Source organism: the organism of the source record quoted next, unplaced genomic scaffold (assembly GCF_019419815.1).
Source record: "Pyrus x bretschneideri cultivar Hongxiangsu unplaced genomic scaffold, Pyrus_bretschneideri_v1 Contig41, whole genome shotgun sequence".
Lineage (NCBI taxonomy): Eukaryota > Viridiplantae > Streptophyta > Magnoliopsida > Rosales > Rosaceae > Pyrus > Pyrus x bretschneideri.
The window spans coordinates 3,032,692-3,054,273 of record NW_025999735.1 but is presented as its reverse complement, the minus strand read 5'-3'; the positions used below and the strand labels follow the sequence as shown (position 1 = coordinate 3,054,273).

General features: G+C 36.5%; 4 protein-coding genes across 7 annotated transcripts in view; all 4 read right to left on the bottom strand.

The window, feature by feature from the left end:
• Positions 1-3,063: 3,063 nt before the first annotated feature.
• Positions 3,064-3,888, bottom strand: LOC103948559. The gene has a single exon (XM_009359610.3). It carries the CDS (start codon positions 3,671-3,673, stop codon positions 3,200-3,202), a length of 474 nt encoding a protein of 157 aa, XP_009357885.2. The 5' UTR covers positions 3,674-3,888; the 3' UTR covers positions 3,064-3,199.
• A 741-nt stretch (positions 3,889-4,629) lies between these two features.
• LOC103948483 (LEAF RUST 10 DISEASE-RESISTANCE LOCUS RECEPTOR-LIKE PROTEIN KINASE-like 1.3) overlaps positions 4,630-21,582 on the bottom strand; it is a 45,388-nt gene continuing 28,435 nt past the window's right edge. The window contains exons 1-5 of one of the 4 annotated variants that reach the window (XM_048566272.1): positions 16,879-17,823; positions 6,810-6,833; positions 6,376-6,714; positions 5,375-6,276; positions 4,630-4,937 (exon numbers count right to left, since the gene is read on the bottom strand). In XM_048566272.1, the coding sequence (XP_048422229.1) occupies positions 4,908-4,937; positions 5,375-6,276; positions 6,376-6,714; positions 6,810-6,833; positions 16,879-17,665 (2,082 nt within the window). In that variant the 5' untranslated portion in view covers positions 17,666-17,823 and the 3' untranslated portion in view covers positions 4,630-4,907. Of the gene's footprint in view, positions 4,938-5,185; positions 6,277-6,375; positions 6,715-6,809; positions 6,834-7,538; positions 10,098-16,878; positions 17,826-21,582 lie in introns of those variants that run through there. The other 3 variants (XM_048566271.1, XM_048566274.1, XM_048566273.1) reach the window with 3 other exon arrangements.
• On the bottom strand, positions 11,088-12,938 carry LOC103948485 (LEAF RUST 10 DISEASE-RESISTANCE LOCUS RECEPTOR-LIKE PROTEIN KINASE-like 2.7). Its single transcript, XM_009359517.3, has one exon. The coding sequence runs from the start codon at positions 11,866-11,868 to the stop codon at positions 11,140-11,142; it is 729 nt and encodes a 242-aa protein (XP_009357792.2). The 5' UTR covers positions 11,869-12,938; the 3' UTR covers positions 11,088-11,139.
• Positions 12,944-14,467, bottom strand: LOC125469205 (LEAF RUST 10 DISEASE-RESISTANCE LOCUS RECEPTOR-LIKE PROTEIN KINASE-like 2.4). The gene has a single exon (XM_048566281.1). The coding sequence runs from the start codon at positions 13,724-13,726 to the stop codon at positions 13,088-13,090; it is 639 nt and encodes a 212-aa protein (XP_048422238.1). The 5' UTR covers positions 13,727-14,467; the 3' UTR covers positions 12,944-13,087.

Below are 21,582 nucleotides of genomic sequence, written 5' to 3'. Positions count from 1 at the left end.
TAGTAATTGCTACGATGTCAAATTAAAATGTCAAAAAATTATTTGTAGCTGATGTGGTAAAATAATATTTTGTAGAAGATTATATATAGCTATTTATTATTACGATCAATGAGTATTCATTTTTATTTGTAAATGAGAGTTTTTAAGTTCAATTATCATCAAAGGTGAATTAGAACAACATTATTGTTAGCTCATTGTGAGGTTTAGTCTATTCTCTTCCCTTAGTGTAGATAATACCAATTGCTCAACAAAAAATTGAGATGTCAAATCAAAATGTTTTTTTTTTTTGGTTATTTATAAAATCAAGTCAGTAGGAATTTAATAATTAAATAATCAATATGTGAAGAAAAACAATCAACATTAATTATAATAAATGATTAAACAAATTAAAAATTAATAAATTACATTTAATAATTAATAAAAAAAAAACATTGGAAGTTGTTGTCAAATTTGACAACAACCTCCTTTGTTGCCAATTCATGTCATCACCATATAAGATTTGACACTTCGGTTGGAAAATATTAGTGTGATCCATTTTTACTGTTATAACTGATGTATACATTTTGTCACCTTCTCTGGAGATGCTCTAAGCAAGCAAATACCCTATCAAAAGTCAATTGGACTAACGGTGAGTTTGGTATTGTTGTTACTTTATGTATAAGTTGATTTTTGTGGAATACTCAGTTGTAAAGTAAATTAATTAAACATGTAATAGATTGTATTTTAAATATGGTTGTGAGTGGAAAGAAAAAAAAAAAACAATGTAATAGTGTTTAATACATTTTTACGTAAAATATTAATAAATATGTATTGATGATTGATGGCCTTGAATTACGTACGATGAGGTCGAAAAGGGTTTTGTTTTAATAAAAAGAGAAAAAGAAACTAATTTTAGTGAGTGGTAACGGCAATGGTAGTGGATGCACAATCGAGTGATGGTGGCGAGGTTGCTAATGAACCTTGTACATAGATTTTACCTAATTTTTGTGATACTAATTACCAAAGTTGGCATATAAAAAAAAAAAAAGCAAAAGGTAGGATCTAAGTTGCATGTGCTCCAATATGATCATATTATAGTGGGTACATTATTGACTTTCCATCCATACATCTCAAATTCGAAACTTTTTTTCCCCTAAATTTTTATTTTATTTGTTATGAACTCCTAAATTATTGCAATAATTTTGAATTCTTCTCCTCCCCCTAATAATTTATTTAAAAAGAAAAAAAAAAAGGTGAGATATAGGTTTGCAATGTTAACTCAACCTTAATTTATCCTTTACAATTCAATTTAAGTTCATGGTCGATTTTCGTCACGATAAGAGGTTTTAGGTTTAATTATCGCCAAATACGAATTTTAACCACATTATTACTAACCAATTGTGAAGTTAAGCCACCACCCTCTCCTTTAGTATAGACAATGTCGTTTGTTCAAAAAAAAAATTGTGAATTAGGCATCCTAAGAGTTCTAATGGTTCAAGAATCATGAAACAAGGTTGAGCTTTCGAATTGTAATGGATCTTACAATTTGAGTCTGAGTCGCTCATTTTCGTTGACAAGTTACAACGATGGTGTCAGATGTGTGATCAAAACTATATGAAACAACAAACATGGATCAATATGAATTTTTAATATGTTCGTAAACGAACATCGTTTTAGTAACATGAGCCAAAAAATTGGTTGTGAACCTGTTTTATATAGTCCTCTTATAGAAGATTATGAACTTGTTCCACGTAAGCTCTCTTATAGATGCAGCCCAACAACAATAAAAGGGTTTGACAAGAAAAAATAAAGCAATAATAAAAGGGTGGAGGCCCAAAATTAGGAAGTTTATTCGGCCCAAAACCTTAGTATAAAGATTGTGTCCATCTCAGCCCACAGAAAAAGCCCGTGTCCTTTCAAATCCTAAGGTCATCATCTTTGTTTGGGTCCATTAGTATAAAGTTTTGGGACGTATTACTGCAAAGTTTTTGTACTCTATACACTTGGTTATGGAACCTCTCTGAAACCAACACGTGCAAGCTGCACCTGAGAGAGACTTTTAATTAAAAATTAATTACTCCCCTAGTTTCTTTGTCCAAACCTTGTCCTTGCATCTTCACTGATTCAAACCCACCAACTACTAAATCTCGTTTAATAGTAAGAATTAATCTTTTATTATTCAAGTGATAGATTATCATGGTGGTTAGAGTTTTTTCTTTACAACCTATTACGTCTACCATTCATCTCTAAGTAGATTGGCATGAAATATCACTTATACAAGGGGAGCAACTGTAGTGAAACACATTCAGCGGTGCCAAGACATTTGAGTCTAGTAAAATGTTATTGTCATGTGAAGAGAAATTATATATAAAAATACATTATCGGCCCAAACATACATAGTGATCAAAATACGTTTTATGTAATTCATTTTCTTATGATTCTATTTTAAGTGAAAAAAATAATTAAAAAAAAAGACGAGACACTAAGACCATCGCTAATGAAGATGGCTAAAGGTCCAAAAGCTAAAAAATAGTTTGAGTTGTTCAGGCTGATTAAGTGTAGCTCTGTCATAGCCTTTTGTGAGCCATAGTTGCAATAATAATTTATTCAAATCAAACGGCTAAATTGAAAACATTAAACGCTAGTTTAATTAATAAAATAATAAATTTAAAATATAAACTTAAAATTAATGAATTTTTAAAGGAATTAGGTTTATCTCATTGAGGTGATATATGAATATAATTTGACACTTGTATAAAAATAATTTCTTACATAACAATAATTTTGGACAGACTATATTTACCCTTTCGATTAAAGACGGCCTAAATCGACGAATTGGCCTAAACTTTTTTTTTTTTTTTTTAAAAAACAAGAAATATTACTGCTCCACAAGAAAATTCCACAAATCCACCATGCTTTTAAATCTTTAATAATAAGATCCCGACGCACATCTAATTATAACCGACCAAATGCGGAGATGATGCTAATATGCGCCGCGATACTTTTCGTTAATATTAGCAGCTCCGGCGCGCATTAGCATTGGGCGGCGCCAAAATATGGCCGTTGGCCGTTGCCACCAAAATATTAAATTGTGAATCTAATTACTATTTATAAAAAGAAAAAAAAAATCTAATAAGATTACACTCCAATCATATTTTCCAAAAACAAGTAAAAAAAAATGGAATTATCCGTACTTTCACAGAAAATTGAGAACGCCTAGCTACTCGGGGATGGAAACCAGAACAGGCCGCCAAGATCGTTTCAGCAACCTATTTCGAAACGACAACCCTCGGCCTCGCCGAGTCGGAAACCTACCGGCACCGCCACCACTTCCGGTTTCCGATAACAACCCTCGCTCTTCTTCTTCGTCCACAATTCCTCGACCTCTCCTATCCGAAACACTATCTTCGAACGGCGGCGACGACACGAAGAGGTCCTTCAGCTTGCGCCGAACCCGAGCGACATCCTTGCTCTTCTGCGGCGGATCACCATCGCGATTGTCGCCGTCGATGGGTGGAGATTTTGAGGAATTGGTCCGGCGAGGCAATCGGCGGTGGTCCTGGCAGGAGAGGAACATTCTTAGAGTTTTGCGGCGGCGGAGGTGAATGACTGGGCTGGCCGATGGGCTCCGCGTTGGGCTACCGGCTACGGCGCATTGAGTCGCTAAGAGCTTGACTTTTTGCAGGGTCACCATGGTAAACGATGAGTTGGCGGTGTGAAGTTTGCGGGTGGCGATTCAATGGTTAGAAATCATGGGTGGTGGTGGAGTGGAGAGAATGTGAGATCTGATCTGGGGAGGAGTGGGAGGGTTGGTATTGGAGCGAGCAAGCAAATAGAGCTGAAAAATGTATATTTTTTTATATTTTTTATTTATTTGTTTTTTGGTGGAGAGAAGAGAACATAGGTGTCAAAGTGGAATGTGGGCGGGCCCGGCGGGGCTTTAAAAAGAAAAAGGCTTGGCTCTCGTACTTTGACCAAGAAATTGAGATATTTTTCAATATGAGCGTCACACGAGATGATATAAACGTGTTTTTATATAAATGGTAAGATATGTATATTAAAAAGTTAATAACTTAAAAAATAAAGTTTTCCTAAACTTATATAAAAATACGTAGTGTACCACTCGTGTTCCTGTTACAACTAAAAATTTCTTCAAGAAATTCTCCCCAATTCATTTAGTGGCTGATTTGCAAAATTTTTTGTTTATGATTAATTTGTTATATTATAAATAATTTAAAATTTATATTTATAAAAAATAATTAAATCAATGTTGTTTAGTCAATCAATTATAATAAATAAATAAACGTTTGTAATTCATTTACTGAATTCATTCATTTGTTTATAAAGCTCAATGACCGAACGATATCATATTTATTTTTTTGTCTTTTGGCTTCTGTCGCTAAACAGCGTTTTAGTTGTAGTAAATGTCACACTTGATCTTCCTTTCTCAAATTTATAAGTGAAAGTCAAGGTCTAACAAATTGAAATCCTATGCTATCCCCTCAAATCTTTGCTTTTCTTTGCCTTCTTGTGTCAAATTGTCAAACAACTTTTTCTTATGTACATGTCACGCGTAACCTTCATTCTCTAAATAAAATGGGCTTTTACAAATGAGCTTGTTAGCATAATCCATGACATGGCATTGAAGAATAAGAATAATTGTTTGGTTTGACTGTGTATATAAAATGTATAATGATACATAATTGTACAGTACATTCACCCAAAATACCGTACCGTCCAAATTCATCTCCGCCATACTGTATAATAAAGAACGTATCGTACTTGTCATCGTATACCAAGTCAGTCCCCAATCCGGCAATGACAATTTGCGTAGTAGCATCCTAGATTTACAAGTTACGAGTTACCAAATCAATCCCACGATCTGGAGGATAGAAGCAGCCAGATTGCTCTCACCACCATGGCTTGGATTAAATAGTATTGTCCCATCTCTTAAAAACCTGTTGAGGTGAAAAATATATTAGAAATATTAAAATGGGAGGAAAGGTTTTTAAAAAAGAAAAAATGAAAAACCATGCATTAGGTTTCTGACAAACGTCTAAACTACAGGGTAAGGGGTTCAAACTTCGGTGCAGAGTATAGAGCAAATTGTTTTATTTGTAATATCGTAAAACCGATAAGAAAATATTAACAAAAATACATTTCAGTGCTGATGGCTTATGTACAATACTCGACTGACGATATGGAAAATCAAAAGAAAATCAACTGACGATATGGAAAGACACTCGAGTTTTAACATCCGTGTATGAGAGTATACAATACTTTTTACCATCTGTTTTAGAACTCAAGGCTGCAGCTCACTGGAAAAAAAAAACAAGGAAGGAGGATATGGAAATCTCTACTGCTAAAAGGAACTAGGTGTGGTAGAGCTGCTAACCAATTTATCAGTTCCATTCGAGTCTGGTGAAAGCGGGGGTGGCATACTCTTCAAAAGTCCAACCTCGTCTGCTCCGATATCCAGCACCACTGCTTCGCCGTTTTCTGAACCAAGATCTTCGTTTTGGACTGCTTTCAAACCCTTCAACACTTCGTCCATGGTTGGTCGCATATCCTTCTCCTGTTGCAAACACCGGAAAGCCAATTCTGCCACAGCTGTTGTCATCCTTCTAACTGAAACGTTTGTTTCAAACCCTAGAAGAGGATCGACCAGCTCATTTACTAAATGGTTTTGGATTTTGTTGACGGCCAGGTTGGCCAAATTTATGTCAAGCCGATGCCTATTGGTGTCCACTGCTTGTAATGACGATAAAAGCTCGATCAGGACCACCCCAAAGCTATATACGTCACTCTTGTCTGTGAGTTGGTAGCACTGGTAATACTCGGGATCAACATAGCCGGGAGTCCCTTGCGGAGCAGTTGATACATGGGTGGCATCGTTGGGGAACAAGCGTGACAGACCAAAATCAGCCACTTTCACGCAAAAGTCGTCCTCTAGGAGAATATTGTTGCTCTTGACATCGCGGTGTATAACATCATTGCGATGGAGGTAAGCCAGTGCATCAGCTGTCTCTATGGCAATGTTCAATCTAACAGGCCAACTAAGAAAGCCAGATTCCACTCGTTTCCCATGGAGATGGTCAGCCACTGTTCCATTAGGAATATACTCATAAACAAGGAGAAGTTCTCGGCTGCGTTTTGAGGTGCATCCATACAGCTTGACAAGGTTCCGGTGTTCAAGACGAGTTAAGATCTCGACCTCATTCATAAATTGCTCCACACGTTTGAAATTGTTTTCATAAAGGCGCTTCACTGCAACTACACGGCCATCCTGTAGCTTACCTGGACAAACAATTAGAACGTTTAACAAAACATAATCAAGATTATCTGTTGGTGAGCTAAATGCTTGCAAAGAAGGTGGAAAAGGAAGTATTTTCGAACCATAGTAAACAGTGCCAAAGCCTCCATCTCCAAGCTCTTTAGCAGGGTTGAAATTTTCAGTAGCTTCCTCTAATTCAGTATAGCTGAAGACCTTAACTCCAAAGTAAGTGCTCGCCTTATTATCATAGTCAGACTTGGAGGTAAAAGAGGGATAAGACGGGATGCTCTGAGATTGAGAGAGATTAGTTGAGGGAGTTGCAATGCTACTGCTTGTAAGGGGTGTAGGCTGCTCTTTGCTTTGAGTCTCTGCAGCAAGTTTCCTCTTCTTGCGTTGGATGAAATAATAAAAATAGAACCCAACCAAAATGCCGAAAAGAATTGCACCTCCTACAGCAAGACCTGAAGATGAAACAAAATACTGTTTAGATTTTCTTCTCCACCCCATGATGCCAGTGGAAATAATACAATGAGTTGTTAATGAAGTGATTTATTACCTATCGGGATTCCCAACTTTTTTCCTACAAAAAAGATAAGAAAAAGAAAGCAGTGTTAATAAAAAAAACATCTTCTCATCCAAACTTGAATTGAAAGTTAGGAACACATGAAGAGAATTTGACGAACTGTAGATACCGTACAGCTTCTATAAAACCAAGTAAACTTATATGTGGGAAACTAATAAGCAGTGGACCGAATGAGTCATCTACTTGAATTCTTTTTGCATCAAGAACTTTGCATGTCATACACTACAATATACTCCCAAATGTACGGTGTACCAACGATTCTGCTACAGAAAGTGATGCAAACTTCACATATTTTCAAATTAAACTCCAAATGTATGCTGCATCAAAGCTGAACATGCCATATGGGGTACATAGTTTTGCAGTTCTTGCTATTAGTATAAACAACTGTTTCCTTCTGCTGTTCAAAGAGTAGTTAGTCTCGTCTAATTTAGTCAACGGAAGAAACAAAAATCCATGTTCCAAAACAAATAAATCAACGAAACATTGAGATCGCAACACTAGTTAAGTAGTACAGTACACAACGGTCTTCTAAGTTTTCAGATGAATGAGACTAGACTAATATTGATTTAAGGGGAAGTTCGATATTTCGAAAACAATGAATATAAACGATACCAAAAACACTCCAAACTTTTAAATTTGGGCACCCCAAGCAGGACCTAAAACTTGCCCAAAACCACTACAATACCCAGAAAAGGAAAATACCTGCCGGGTTACACAACCGTTTGCCGCAAATGCAAACGGGTCGGTTCTTATCCGAGTCAAACCCACAAAGCCCATTGACATTAAGACACTCAGCGCACTGCTTCTCATACGGGTTCGTATAATTGACATTGAACCCGGCCATGATCGCTTCCTTAAACAGAGACCGGTTGCCGACGAGAACCGCCGCCGTGGTTTTGAGAATCGGCACCGTAATCCCGATGGAGCACTTGAACTCGCTCACGATCGGGTCGAGGGGCACCGGCCCGATCAAGTAATAAGCGTCTTTGAAAGAGAAATTAAGGTCGCAGAGAAACCAATTCAGCGGCTTGGGATTGACGAAAGTGGAATTGCAGCCGTAGAAAATAGTGACGTCCATGTCGTCGTCCTCATTATAGCTGAAGAACTCGGACTCAAGAGTCGAGTTCGCGAGTTTGTCGGTGCAGCTAGAGTTCCAGAGGTCGGACCGGGCGACGGTCATGTTCTGGTGAGCCGGGTCGAGTTTGAGGATCCGGTAGCTCAGCAGCCCGATGGTCAACTTGGGCGAGTCGTCGACGCAGGTGAGGTGGAACTCCGGCGGGCCGCAGTAGGAGGGGCGGGTACCGCCGGTGAAGGGGTAGGTGAGGTTCCGGAGGGGACCGCAGTCGAAGGTTTGGGTGCAGTTGGAGAGATCGGCATGGGCAGGAAACGACGTCGCAACGTCGACGGAGCAGAGCAAGAAGAAGAGAAAGAAGAAGAAGAAGAAGAAGAAGAGAAGCGGGAGCATTGGGGGATAGGTGGGAGTGAAACGACAGCGTCTGGGAGTTGGGGGCGGGCGAAGCGGCAAGTGATCAGAGTTCAGTGATGAAATGTGGAGCAAGGATGGAGGTTTTGTGATGACGTGGCGGGCGGCCGCTGGTTGACTGGAATGTTGGACTATAGTGTGGAGGTAGAGGATTGCACACAGTTTTTGAATGTTTTTCGGAGGCTGCCGACAAAAGATGTGCGCTTTTTAGGCTGTGTTTCGATTTCTTTGCGTTGGCATGTTATGGAGGGAATTCTATTTGTTCAATAATCGATGGCCATTTTGGTAATTTCATCAAGTATTTGTAGTACTATTTGTCATTTAAATACCGTTATTATTAATAATTATTCGTGATTTGGTGTGCGTGTTGGTCAACTACTAAAAGGTTTGAGTCAAACAATGTGAATGAAACCCAAGTGGATGATTTCTTATTAATGGCGGTTGATGAAAGTAGGGAGATTTTGGGTGTGAAAAGAAGATGTCATACAAGATATGTATTGTACTAGTAGTTAGCGTATTGTGTTTCTTATTAAAATTCTCATTTAAAATATAAAAAAAAAATTAAAAATATAAGTAATCAACGAGCGCATCGAAGCAAAAAAGAGGTGTGCTGAATATTTTGCTTAAAAGTTCAACAACTACGCACATGCAATTTAGTTATTATTAAATCATGTTGTGGGGGTGTTTTTTTTCGGGGGGCGGGGGGTTGTAATTAACAAAGTACAATCTCCATCTAGAGTTTGATTAAATGGACCTACGTTTTAATAGTTTAATGCCTCAGGCATGCATGCATGTGAGCTTTCTTCAACTAACATCAAAACATGGAAGAAATCGTGTTCTTCCCTCAATTGTGCCTAAAGAAATTTGACCAAAAATATAAAAGAAAACTCTACCTAGGAAGTTTTTGCCAAAAGTGACCTGTTCAAAATTTATAACTGAATTTACACCATAAAGATCTTCAAATGCAAAGCAAATCCACTCTAATTAACAACTTCCTAATGTATTGGAAAAGTATAGTTTCCTAGTCGATTTGTTTTGCACATTGTTTGATTTCTTACATGTAAAGAGTCATTCCTCTTTACATAACGACGTGACATCATTTCATAATACAAACTTCACAATCTAAACCGTTCGTTCTTTTTATCAGACATACATATCATCTTCATTTGTTTTAGAGATCGTCTAGTTCTCCATATGAATGAAAAAAAATTGATGGTTAATCATGGGAACATTACTTGTTACCATGACCGTCAATTTGTTCAATTAATATGGATAACTAAATTATCTTTAAATTTAAAAAAAAATTCTAGAGATTATCTTTAAATTATGATAAAGACAATGAATTAATGATTCAGACTATGACGTTTGTATGGTAAAATGTTACAACAGATCATGTAAGAAGAGAAATGACTTCTTAAATGTGGCTACTTATAAAGAGTCAAGTATTATTCTGTTGAAATATATGCATTCGAAACATACTATACCAATAAAAAATACACTCAAATAAGCCCTAATTAAGCCCAAAATATGAAACACACTTTTTTAAAAAATAAAAAACATAGAAGAAAATTATGCATAATAGTGTGACGCATTATCGTGATTAATAGATGCACATTCTAGTTCTTGTGTTCTAATAAAAGGTTTAAAAATAATGAATGTTTAATCCAATACTTATAAGTATTTTATTATATTTGTCCAGCTGTTCTCCATGTCGGTATGGAAAAAACTTATATGGCAGGCAGCATAAGATTGCTGAGAACCAAACAAGTTATGGGAGGCAGATTATCTACCCTCTTATTTTTCATGCCCTTCTATTTTATGCATTCACGATTAAGTCACATCAATATTTTATATTATTTTTCTTTTATAGAAATAATAAAATAAAAACAAATAGTAATATAAAATGTTAACGTGCATTAACTGTGACCACACAAACAGTAGAGCACGGAAGGGCACAGAAAAGTGGGAGGGCAGAGAATCTGCCTCCCAAGTTATGACCAATACAAAAATAGTTCCTTTCTCATATTATTTGTTCATTTTGGTTATTTTAATCTTTATTTTTTATGTTATTTTACTTTTAGTTTTGTTGTTCAAATAAGCTTATTAGTGGGCTCATCGTTGCCATGTGTAATATTTAACCTAAAAAATTAATTGGGCTTTAAAATGATATGACTTTTTCAATAGACTGGGTACTCATGTGAAATGTTTGAAAATGTTAGGATTAACTTGATTTGCATTGACCAAAAAAAGCACCTACATATGATACACATGTGATGAGAGTAGGAGTGAGTGGGTTTTGTTTTGGCATGGAAAATGCCAGCTGCCTAATAGAAGATTGGAATCTAGAAGCATAAATTAAAGATGATAATAAGAAATCAGAAAAAAAGAAGGCACCTAACTTGAAGGTTCCAAATGGAATTCCTCATATGAGTTTTGACATGGTAATCAGTAAGAAAATTGGATGGAGATTGAGAAAACACATTTCTCTCACGCATAACAAAAACACATAAAGATGTGCCAAAGCCTAAAACAAATGAATATAAACCACCCTATAAACTGGTAATATAAGTTTGTCGTGCAGGATTTTCTAAGAAAATTCTGCACAACAATTTTTTTTACTATCAAATACTAATTTCAATCCGGAATGTTGAGTGCATCAATCCGAGGTCAGTAATCTACAGTCTAGTCCACGTATTGCCAATTCGTTTTTGGTTAGATTAATATCTAAATTCTATCATAAACATACTGAAAAGATATTTAGGCGCATACCTTCACATCTTGAGGGATTAGGTCCATCCTTACAGAAGCAGGTGAATTCAGTTAAGATATATTGTACCCACACTGACCCCCAGACACCTGACATTGGCCACACAAGGTATTACTTGCATCCCACTTCAACCCAAACCCGGAATCAAGTGCAGCAACCAGATTATCCTTGGACGAATTCAACCCTAAATCCGCAGCTACGGATTGAGAAACGCGGGCAGTGACAGTCGTGTTGCAGTAACCACTAATATTCGGCAGCTCTAAATTTGTGACAAAGTAATTAATGGAAGTGGCCGTACTGTTTACGATGCAATTGAACTGACCTGTGGGCTGATTTGGAAGAGGAATGAAAATTGGTGGACAATCGTAGAACAGAAGTACTTCTTGAGCATCCGAAGTATTTTCGATATGGCTTGATTTTATGGTGGTATTGGCAAGTGACAGTGGACAAAGGTTGTTCCAAAAGTCCGTTCTAGCAACCCGTAGAGTACTTGTAGATTGGTTTATATCGAGGACTCGATAATCTTGGCCCTCAAATGAGATCACGGGGGCATCTCCGCTGCAGTTGAGCTTGAAATCGGGGAAGCCACAATAATCTGGCCGGCTTGATCCCCAAAAAGGGTAAGGAACATCCCGAAAATTTGCGCATTGGAACGACGTGCTGCAGTTGAGGTATCGATCGTCATCCACAGCCGAAGAATTTCGAACATGGAAAAGGCATATGGTAGTTGTGATCACAAGGAGTAAAGAGATGTTTTGGAAGGGATAGGGATGTGTTTCCATGGCGAGAGAGAGAGAGAGATAGGTATTCAAAGTGGCTGAAAAATGAAGGAGATGAACGTGGAATTATCGTCATCTGCAAAGGACGACTGAGAAGACAAAATAGGTGGGGAAATACGACCAAGTTAACGTTAGGTTAAATCTTAGTTTATATGTTTTTTGTTTTTAGTAGTAAAAAATAGAAGGTTCTATTGGAGCGTTAATTTAATTAGGAGTGCTTATAGTCAATGGAAAGTTTTGGAGGCCAAGTCTGTAACTATTTTTATGGTCAGCTTTGCATAGCGGTCTCGTCACCAAATATGTATTGGTTGTCGAACAGATAAGCCACCTTATTAGAAAAATTGACTTAATTTTGGAGTTGTATATAGCTAAATCCCTCTGCACTTAGATTAAAATCATCGAAGTCAACAAAGGGTGACTCACGTTTTCGGTGGAATTGTAGAGTTGTATGGTAGGTTAGGTGTATTTTCTAACAAAAATATAGCGTTTGACATGCGTTTTATAAACTTTTATTTAACCATTTGTAGCATGTAAAACGAGAATTTAGAAGAAAAAAAATTCCAGTGTGAGGAGCAAACAAAAGGGTTGGCTAGATGGTCATGGTGACAACAAAGGATCTTTTTCCAAAAAAAAAAAAAACAACAAAGGATCAAAATGACAAAAACATGAACAATCTTAAGAGTTGTAGGGTGGCTCGAGCAGTATTTGCCAGGAATATATGGAGTTGTTTGGTATTCAATTCGGAAAATAATTCATAGTTTTCGAAATGATTAAGGTAACTACGTTATTAGTAATAATTGGTTTCAGAAACCAAAGAAATTGAATCCAATATGGATACCAAACTATTCCATTAACTGTTTGCTGTTTTTGCAAACAATTGGCTCTAACTATACTAGATTCCTTCCCTCTGCTTCCTAATTTTATCATGGGACCAGATAGCTCACATCCGAAATTTAGACCCGGGTTTTCTAACACATACGCCTAATTAAACACGGTTTACGACTAATCATCTAAAACAAAGAGCAAGCTAGGAGTTCCATATGTGTAATTTATAAGGGAATGACAAGGGACAGACGTACCTCCGCCTTGACTTGAAGTACTAGTTCCATTACATGTGGATGCATAGGCTCGATCTGCGCAAAAGCAACTGAATCCAGAATTCGTAGTAGTGTTAAGCCCACACTGTCCTCTTGATTCCAAACATTTGTCGCATTGATCGTTGTTAATCTGCAATTGCAGTGAGAAACCCCCGTCTACCGCATTGCTGATCGTAAGTTATTTGACCGGCCTCTATAGCAAGAGCTGCTGTTGTATAAACGGGAACAATAACCTCATCTATACAGGTCACAGGAGATGGCTGACCAACTGTCACCGGACGTGTCAAATAGAAAACAGAGCTTGTGTTGCAGGACTGAACATTAGGAAGCGTTATGGTGGTAGGGCATTGGTAGTAAAACGTCATGTTTGTATAAGTAGAAACATAATCAAACAGAGAGAAGTTGAGGGTGGTGTTGACGAAAGTCGGATTACAGATACTACCCCAGTAATCGTTCCTAGCAACCTTAACGGTCCAAGAACTTGTTGTAGTGTTCATTTGCAGAATTCTATAGCTCGCACCCGTCATGTTGAACACAGGGACGTCGTCTAGGCATTGGATCTCATATCCGGGTTGACCACAGTAACTAGCTCGGTTTACCCCCCAAAAGGGATAGGATATGCCTCCAACGCTACCACAATTGAGTTCGCTGCTGCAGTTTGTGAAATGTTGATCATTCTGGCATAGACTCAACTCGACATTGATCGAAAGAAAGGAAGCGATCAAAAGAAATGGAAACAAGGATTGGAGCAGAAAGAAATGCATGATGGATGTTGGAGGAAAAATCTCAGCAAACAGATTGGAGCATCAGATGGAATGGGGAATTAGTACAAGGAATAATATATATAAGTTGTTCAAACTTCAAAGTCATGAAATGTAAGCCTTTGAAATATTCAATGAAACAGTAGCCTCTCTTGTTTCTATGAGTTTTCTTCTCATTTTTTTTTCAACGTTCATATCTGAATATCTTGCACACCGGCGAATCCGAAGACGCCACGTACTAGTTTAATAATATTTGTAGCCAGTTTCCTAGCCCACTCGGAATGATCTAATTAGAGGTATTTTTATATTGAGGTATGAAAAGTATGTCGTTCCAGTCTTCCAGAAGCTACAGGCAAAGTCAAGGGGTGATGGAGTCATTGAAAGCCGTCGCAACTAGAAGGGTAGTTATAATAAAAAGGAGAAAATTATTTTCACCTTTTTTTTTAATTACTATATTACAAATGTAAAGAAAATGCCAAGATGAAAACAATAAACAAGAAAAGATTCCTCAAGTTGTTCTGTGTGAAAGGGAGAACCCCATAAATAATACGACAGGGATAAAATGTTCAAAAAAAATTAAGAAGTGTTATTTCCAATCCACTGTCTTATTTCTCAATTTACTTTTAATCAAAATTTTAATTATAATTGTTCATTTGCATAGTAACCGATAAGGATCTTGAAATATATATAACGATAAAAGATTGGGCACAAAAAGGTAACAAGAGCCTTAGATTTACATGGAGTTGTGAAATGAATGGACAATATGTGCAGCCGAATTAACAAAAAAAGACTTACAAAGGATGAAGACAAAAGGAATTTTAAAACGAAAAAGTGTGGATCGATACCCTTTCCAATCAAATGGTAAGAAGCTATAACTGATGATGATTGAGTATTTATGTTTGATTGCATAATCACATAACTGTGAAGCATTTGGAGGGTCATTGATTTGCTGGTGTAGAATTCTGGAACGAAAAAGTGTGGACGCTCTTTCCAATTAAAGGGTAAGAAGCTAGCAACTGATGATGGTTGGATATTGATGATAGCTAGTTACTAGAGTGTATAATCACACAATAATAGAGCATTTGAAGGGTCATTAATTTACTAGTAGACTATAGTCGGAGAAGACTTCATTGTTGGGGAAATAAAATTTCATTTTTTCAGGAATACTATATAATGAGTGGAGAAATAGCATATTAGAGATTCGTTTGGAAAGCTTTGTATGTGCAAAGTTACGCGCTTTGTTTCTGTAGGCTTGGGTCAGTTTTTGCAGGAGGGGATTTTGAAATCTTGATTTGTATATTTGGCTATGTGTAATTAGGTTTGATTACCTTTCTTGTAGCACACACAGTTGAAATCCTATTTATAATTTTTTATGGAGAAGAATACATCATACAGAAAATTCACATAAATTATTAAACTAAGCAATTGATGATGAAAAAAGTGGGGTTTTTTTTTTAATTAAACAATATTATCTACACTAAAGGGACAGGAAAGTAGGCTAAGCCTCACACTCAACTAGCTATAATAATGTGGTTTAAATTCGCTTTTGACGATAATCAAACCAGTATGGATGAATTTAAGTTTCACTAATTTTGAGTTTTTCCTAAAGAGATTGTCCAAAAATGTATATCAATTTCAAACAGGGAGAGATGGACCTCATACGCTGTCCTCACGCACCTTGAGTACAAAAAAATAAAAAATAAAAACTAAAAACCAAAAAATAAGTGGTTATCGATCAGACTCTAAAACTCTTAAAAATGTCCCAATCCCTATCTTGTTGCTATAATAATCTATTGACAAACCAATTAAGTAAGGATTAAGACACAGCCGGTTCATCTTTCCAACTTCAAACAACTTCATTATACTTTGAAAGGGACAAGCCCTCAAACTTTGACAAATATCAGCACTAATTTAACCACTAAACTACATGACCCCTAATTGTGATGGAAGGTTAATATTAATTATCTGCCTAGCTAAAGTAGACTATCAATTTAAACCACATTTGTAAATTGTGTGATAGTGTTAGGGAGATCAAATTTTAAATCAAATTTGTAAACGAAATGATGTGTCATCAATAAAAAAATAAGCACGTTAATCGACACATAATTAATAATTTAATCATCAACAAGTAACAACCACATCATTTGGTTTACACAATTTGATTTAAAAGTTTGGTCTTTCTAGTATTACCCGTAAATTATGTGATGTGTCATCAACAAAAAATAATTAAGTTAATCAATACTTAAGTAATACCTGCATAAATTGTAATTATGGTTAAAAAAAAGGTGTTGCATAAAAATCACTTGCGAGTATATTTTTTTTCCCTTGATAAACTGGTTGTGAAAAGAGCCTTACATAATTTTGATTTTATTTATTTACTATTATTTCTTTAGATGGTTTAATATGCTAAATTTGGACAGTTGACAACAATTTCATTTGTTTCCAAACATTTTATTACCACGATCACATTGCTAATCACTCTCCCTGATTTAAGTAATTTTGTCTACATAAGTATGGAGTCCAAAAAGTGGCTAAAATATTCTTAAAATTGACAGTGACTGAAATATTGTAAACAATTTATACAGTCCCCGCTTGGTATAATTAGTACTTTCAACACTCTTCCTGGCCACTCTAATTCTCCAACATCGGTTAGTTTGTTCAAGCAATTTCTAACCATATATGCTCTCCCATCCCCTCAATTTGGCATGGATCTAATGGAGTCACATAATTCCATGGGACAAAACAAAGTAGTGTAGCCGGTTTGGCACACATAGTTGTATGGTACTGATGAATGTTTACCTACTTCGAATAGAAGAAGTCGGGAATTGAATAGGATCCACTACCTTATTCTAATCAATCTAATTCTTGATTTTCTTTAGATATTGAAATACGGACTGTAATCTGGAGATCACTACGCGTATTCTGTACGTATGTGGAAGTCATGAATCGTAATAGTTCCAGTAACTACGATCAATGCAAGTATTGAAAGTCCAAAAAAGTTTGATGTAAGGAACTCAGTTGCCAAAATTGTTTAGCCTACTGATATTTCCTTTCCCTCTAAGTAATTGTAGGGCGAGTTAAGGATTCAAGTTACTAGAAAGAAATTCAGCTTAAGATGCAAAATCAAGCAGAGCTATTGGGTTCTTAGTTCATACCTTTAGCAGGTGGCAGTGGCACTGCTGCTGGATTGTTTATGGCCACTGTTCTGGCGGCGGAACAAGTCCGGGGCTCGGAAGTTTGATTTGGGCAGTGACAAACAGTCTCACTCAAATTCCAATCATAACCACAAACACCCTTTGAACCAACACACTCGTCACATTTTCCACTATCCACCTTATACTTCACCTCAAATCCTTCTTTCACTGCAGCTTCAAGTGCCGTCACGTTCAGTATACTGAATATTCCGAAACCTATAGGATCACTAATCCGAACAACCACTTTTGACTTGCAAATCGGAGTGCCCGGGACAGCTGTAGGTACTGCAGCCACATTCGCGTAAGTTTCGTCGTCGGGGCACTTGAAACCTTCAGCTAGTGAGCTAGAAGCACAATCATAGAGTAACGTGAAGTCCGAAGAACCGGAAACATAGTCGAAAAGATTGGAATCGAGTGTGGTGTCCCCAAACTTCGGTGAACAAATTTTGTCATAGTAGTCATCTCTCACAACTTTGAGTGTCTGCTCATCTTGGTTAATCTTCAACAATCTGTATTTGACCCTCATAATCTCAATGGTGGTAACATCATTCGAGCATGCGAGCTTCAGTTCCGGATAGCCACAATTGTCCGGCCTTCCATCTCCCCAAAAGGGAAATCCCACTTTTGTGATGCCTCCACAGTTAAACGTATTGCTACAAGTTGTGTACGAATCGAAGCTTGAGGAAAAAGGAATGCTGATGAGAACAAAGAAGGCGAAATGGGATGAGTAAGAAGGCCAGGAACTCATATTGGGGGAAGAGAGTGTTTGATAGAAATGAAATGAATAGAGTTTGGGAGTTGTGGTTGGAGGTGGGGCGACACTTACAAGGAAGGAACTAGAGATGAGCTAGTGACGTTATGGGAAAAGCTTGTTCAAAGATGGGGATTATGGGACAAATTATGAGTACTTCATGAGGTTTTGTTGACTTATTCTTTTTTAAATACTTTATATACAATCGAGAGTTCTAGAGTTCAAAGGGTGTTATTAATTATGGGTATTCACCATTCACGAATCGAAGCTTATGGGACACGAGCCATTCTACACAACGATTCAATAGTTGATTATTTTGGTTTGACTATTCAATACCAAATTATCGTTGTTTCATTTCACTCTACATGTAAGTTAGAAGTATTATGTTCGACTCTCCTGAATGATGAATACGATACTAAATATAGCTAGCCTATTGTGTATCTTAATTAGCCGAACTCTAGAACTCTTGATTGTATATAAGGTATTTAAAAAAGAATTAGGCAACAGAACCTCATGAAGTACTCATAATTTGTCCCATAATCCCCATCTTTGAATAAACTTTTCCCATAACGTCACTAGCTCATCTCTAGTTCCTTCCTTGTAAGTGTCGCCCCACCTCCAACCACAACTCCCAAACTCTATTCATTTCATTTCTATCAAACACTTTCTTCCCCCAAATATGAATTCCTGGCCTTCTTACTCATCCCATTTCGCCTTCTTTGTTCTCATCAGCATTCCTTTTTCCTCAAGCTTCGATTCGTATTTAGTATCGTAATTTGTCCCATAATCAAACTATATTTAGTATTGTAATTTGTCCCGTAAGTGAGATCCATAATCAAACTATATTTAGTATTGTAATTTGTCTCATAAGCTTCTCACTTACGGGACAAATGTGACGAGTGTCTTGGTTCAAAGGGTGTTTGTGGTTGGAATCATATAGCTATTAGATTCATTTTTCCTCAGGCTAACTATATTTAGTATTGTATTCACCATTTAGTAGAGTCCAACATAATACTTCTGACTTATACGTAAAGTAAAATGAAACAATGATAATTTGGTATTGAATAGTCAAACCAAGATAATCAACTATTGAATCGTTGCGTAGAATGGCTCGTGTGGTTTTGTTGACTTGATAAAAAGTGTCATTTAATGCAAGGCAAATATTCTTCACCTCTGCGTGTGATTTTATCGTTTGGGGTTATCTGCTACAAGTCAAGCCAAAATAATTAAGTACAAGCGTTTCCCAACAAGCAAAAAGACACAGATTTTAATGGCCTCACAAATTACATCGCGTCGGTTCATCCAACTCCCATCAACCTGATCACATACGGCCTTGCAAGGGTAGTTGGCTCTTAATTAGAAGATATTTAGGTGGTATTTAAGAGGTGTGTTGTCCTTCTTTTTATTTGTTATTTTTTATTTTAGAAATATTGGTAAAAATTAACTCATACCAAAGTGTAGAAATATTATTATTTCCCGTCACTTTCTTTTGATCACACTCACCACAAATATCATTAGGCATAACGTGAAATAAAAGCTAAAATTTGAAGAAAATAACTCATATGGAGCAGATCTACAAATCCTAGCAAACACAACCCAAATTCACATAGATCCACCATTGTCAGGAGCACGTATATTTAACTGAAAAGTATAAACATGTATCAAACGAAAACTAAAAAGTAAAAACTCTAGCTACATAATTCTAAAATATTTTGTATTACGATTTTCTAACCAACTTAACTTGTGAAATTAAAAGCATTCACAAAGACTAGTTTCGGGCTTGGACACTATACAGCAGATGCAATTGAAAGAGAAAATAAGAAAATTGCTACTTATCTTTTAAGACGAATGGTATAGAAAGGAAAGTGAGAACGTGACATTTTGGGGTCCGTCGCGTGTTGACCAAATCTTTATCACTTGGAAGTGGTTCTTGCTCAGTTGATAGGGTTTTGTTTTCACATTACCTCCTTCAAAATTGTGGTCCGCTCCTCTGAATTTTTTTAGTGTAAATTTTGGGCTTTGATGCTACATTTGATACAAAAGACAAACCCTTGGGCTTCTTTCGGCAAACAAACAAACTTTTAGGTTTATAAAAAATGAAGTTGTCATTTAATACTACGATCTAGTAGTATTCCTCTTCAATTGTAAGTAAGAGGTTTTAGTTTTGATTCTCGCAAAAGGCAAGTTTGAACCACATTATCAAGCTAAGCTCACCCCCTCTCCCTAGTGTAGATAATATAGTTTGTTCAAAAAAAAAAAAAAAAAAAAAAAAAAAAAAAAAAAAAAGAAAAAAAGTTTCTGCAGTTCACATCACCAAATACCAATACCTAAGAAGCACTAGTTCGGCAAACTGGTGCCGAACTCCCGTCACAAGCAACTTGGAGTGGCTCCAATACGGCTAAAAAATGGAGCGGAGCGGCTTGGAATGGCATCCAGATTTAGTTGACGCATGACTGAGTAATTAGCAGTGGCGACCTCACTCGCGATGAAGAAGGTCCCTTACTAAGGGGCAGTTTGGGATTCCTGTGATTTAAGAATAATCAGTTGAATGTTAAAACATTTGAGCTTTTGAATATAAAATTAATGTAAAAACATTTGGTAAATTTTAAAATAAGTGATATAATCGTATATATTGGCAAAAATAGGTATGATATGAGGTGGTGCCAACAATAACTATGGTTGCGACATTGATTGGATTGATAGTGGTGGTTGTGGTAAAGGTGTTGGCAATGGCGGTGGCAATGTTGGTAGTGCTGATGTTGCTAGTGGTATAAGGTTGGTGGTTGCAGTTGTAGGTGGTAGACTCGAAGGACATGATGGTGGCGGTGGGGGTGACAGTTGTTATGAAAGTGGCAACGGTGGGTATCAATAGTGGGGTGTGGTGGTTGGGGTGCAGAAGTGACAATGGTGGTAAGGGTGGTGACAATAGAGATTGTGGTTGCAGTTGTAGCGTTTATGGTGGCGGCTGCGGGAACGATGGTGGTGGGAATGGCAGTGGTGGATGTTGTTGTTATTGTGGCGGTGGTTGCGGTTATGGCTAAAGCGGTGGTGACAATTGTGGCCAAAGTGATGGTGCCAATGATAGTGGTGTAAGGTTAGTGATAGGTAGTAGCGACCATTTTTTTTTTTAACTAATGAATTGAAAATATTCACTAAAGGCTCAACTTCGTTGATTATAAAAACAGTTTTTAAAAGCAACTTACAATTACTTTTAATTGATGTCTAGATACCATTGTTTTAAAAATAAATTAGAAAATTATAATCTTTTTATGTTAGGGCAAACTAATCTTTTTCACATCAAAATTTAGACAGAGGTGCTCAATATACTGGGGTTTGCAGACTTGCACTTGTATGCACAGAAGTTAAATATTTTTATTTCACATTCAATTGAGAAAACGTTTCTCAAAGGGTTGATATTGACATATTTTCATGTGTAAACAACAGAAAACAAGAGAAACAAGTAAAAAGGAGACTAAGACATGAACCCATCACCCAATTAAGTACTAGATGTCAAGAAAAGATAATTTTTAGACATCTAGTACGAACATGACGTTTAACCAGAGGCATAATTTTATTTAGACATCTAGTACGAGGAACTTCGCAGCTTTCTAAAATAATTTTTAGATGACAAGAAAAGATAATTAACCGTGCGAATTATGTTGTTTGTATTAGGAGCCATTGTCAAATATCATCCTACTTTAAATCTAGCGAAATGCTAAAGAAATTCTCTCAAAAGTAAGATTTTTAATGAACTTTCTGCGACATTCTAGTTTAACATAAATTCTCATACTAACATTAATAAAATATTTTGGCAAAAACATAAGGTGATAGAAAGTTCATGAAGAGTCTCACTTTTGAAAAAATCTCCTTAATATTTCTCTTAAATCTATCCCCGACACATACCACACTAATAA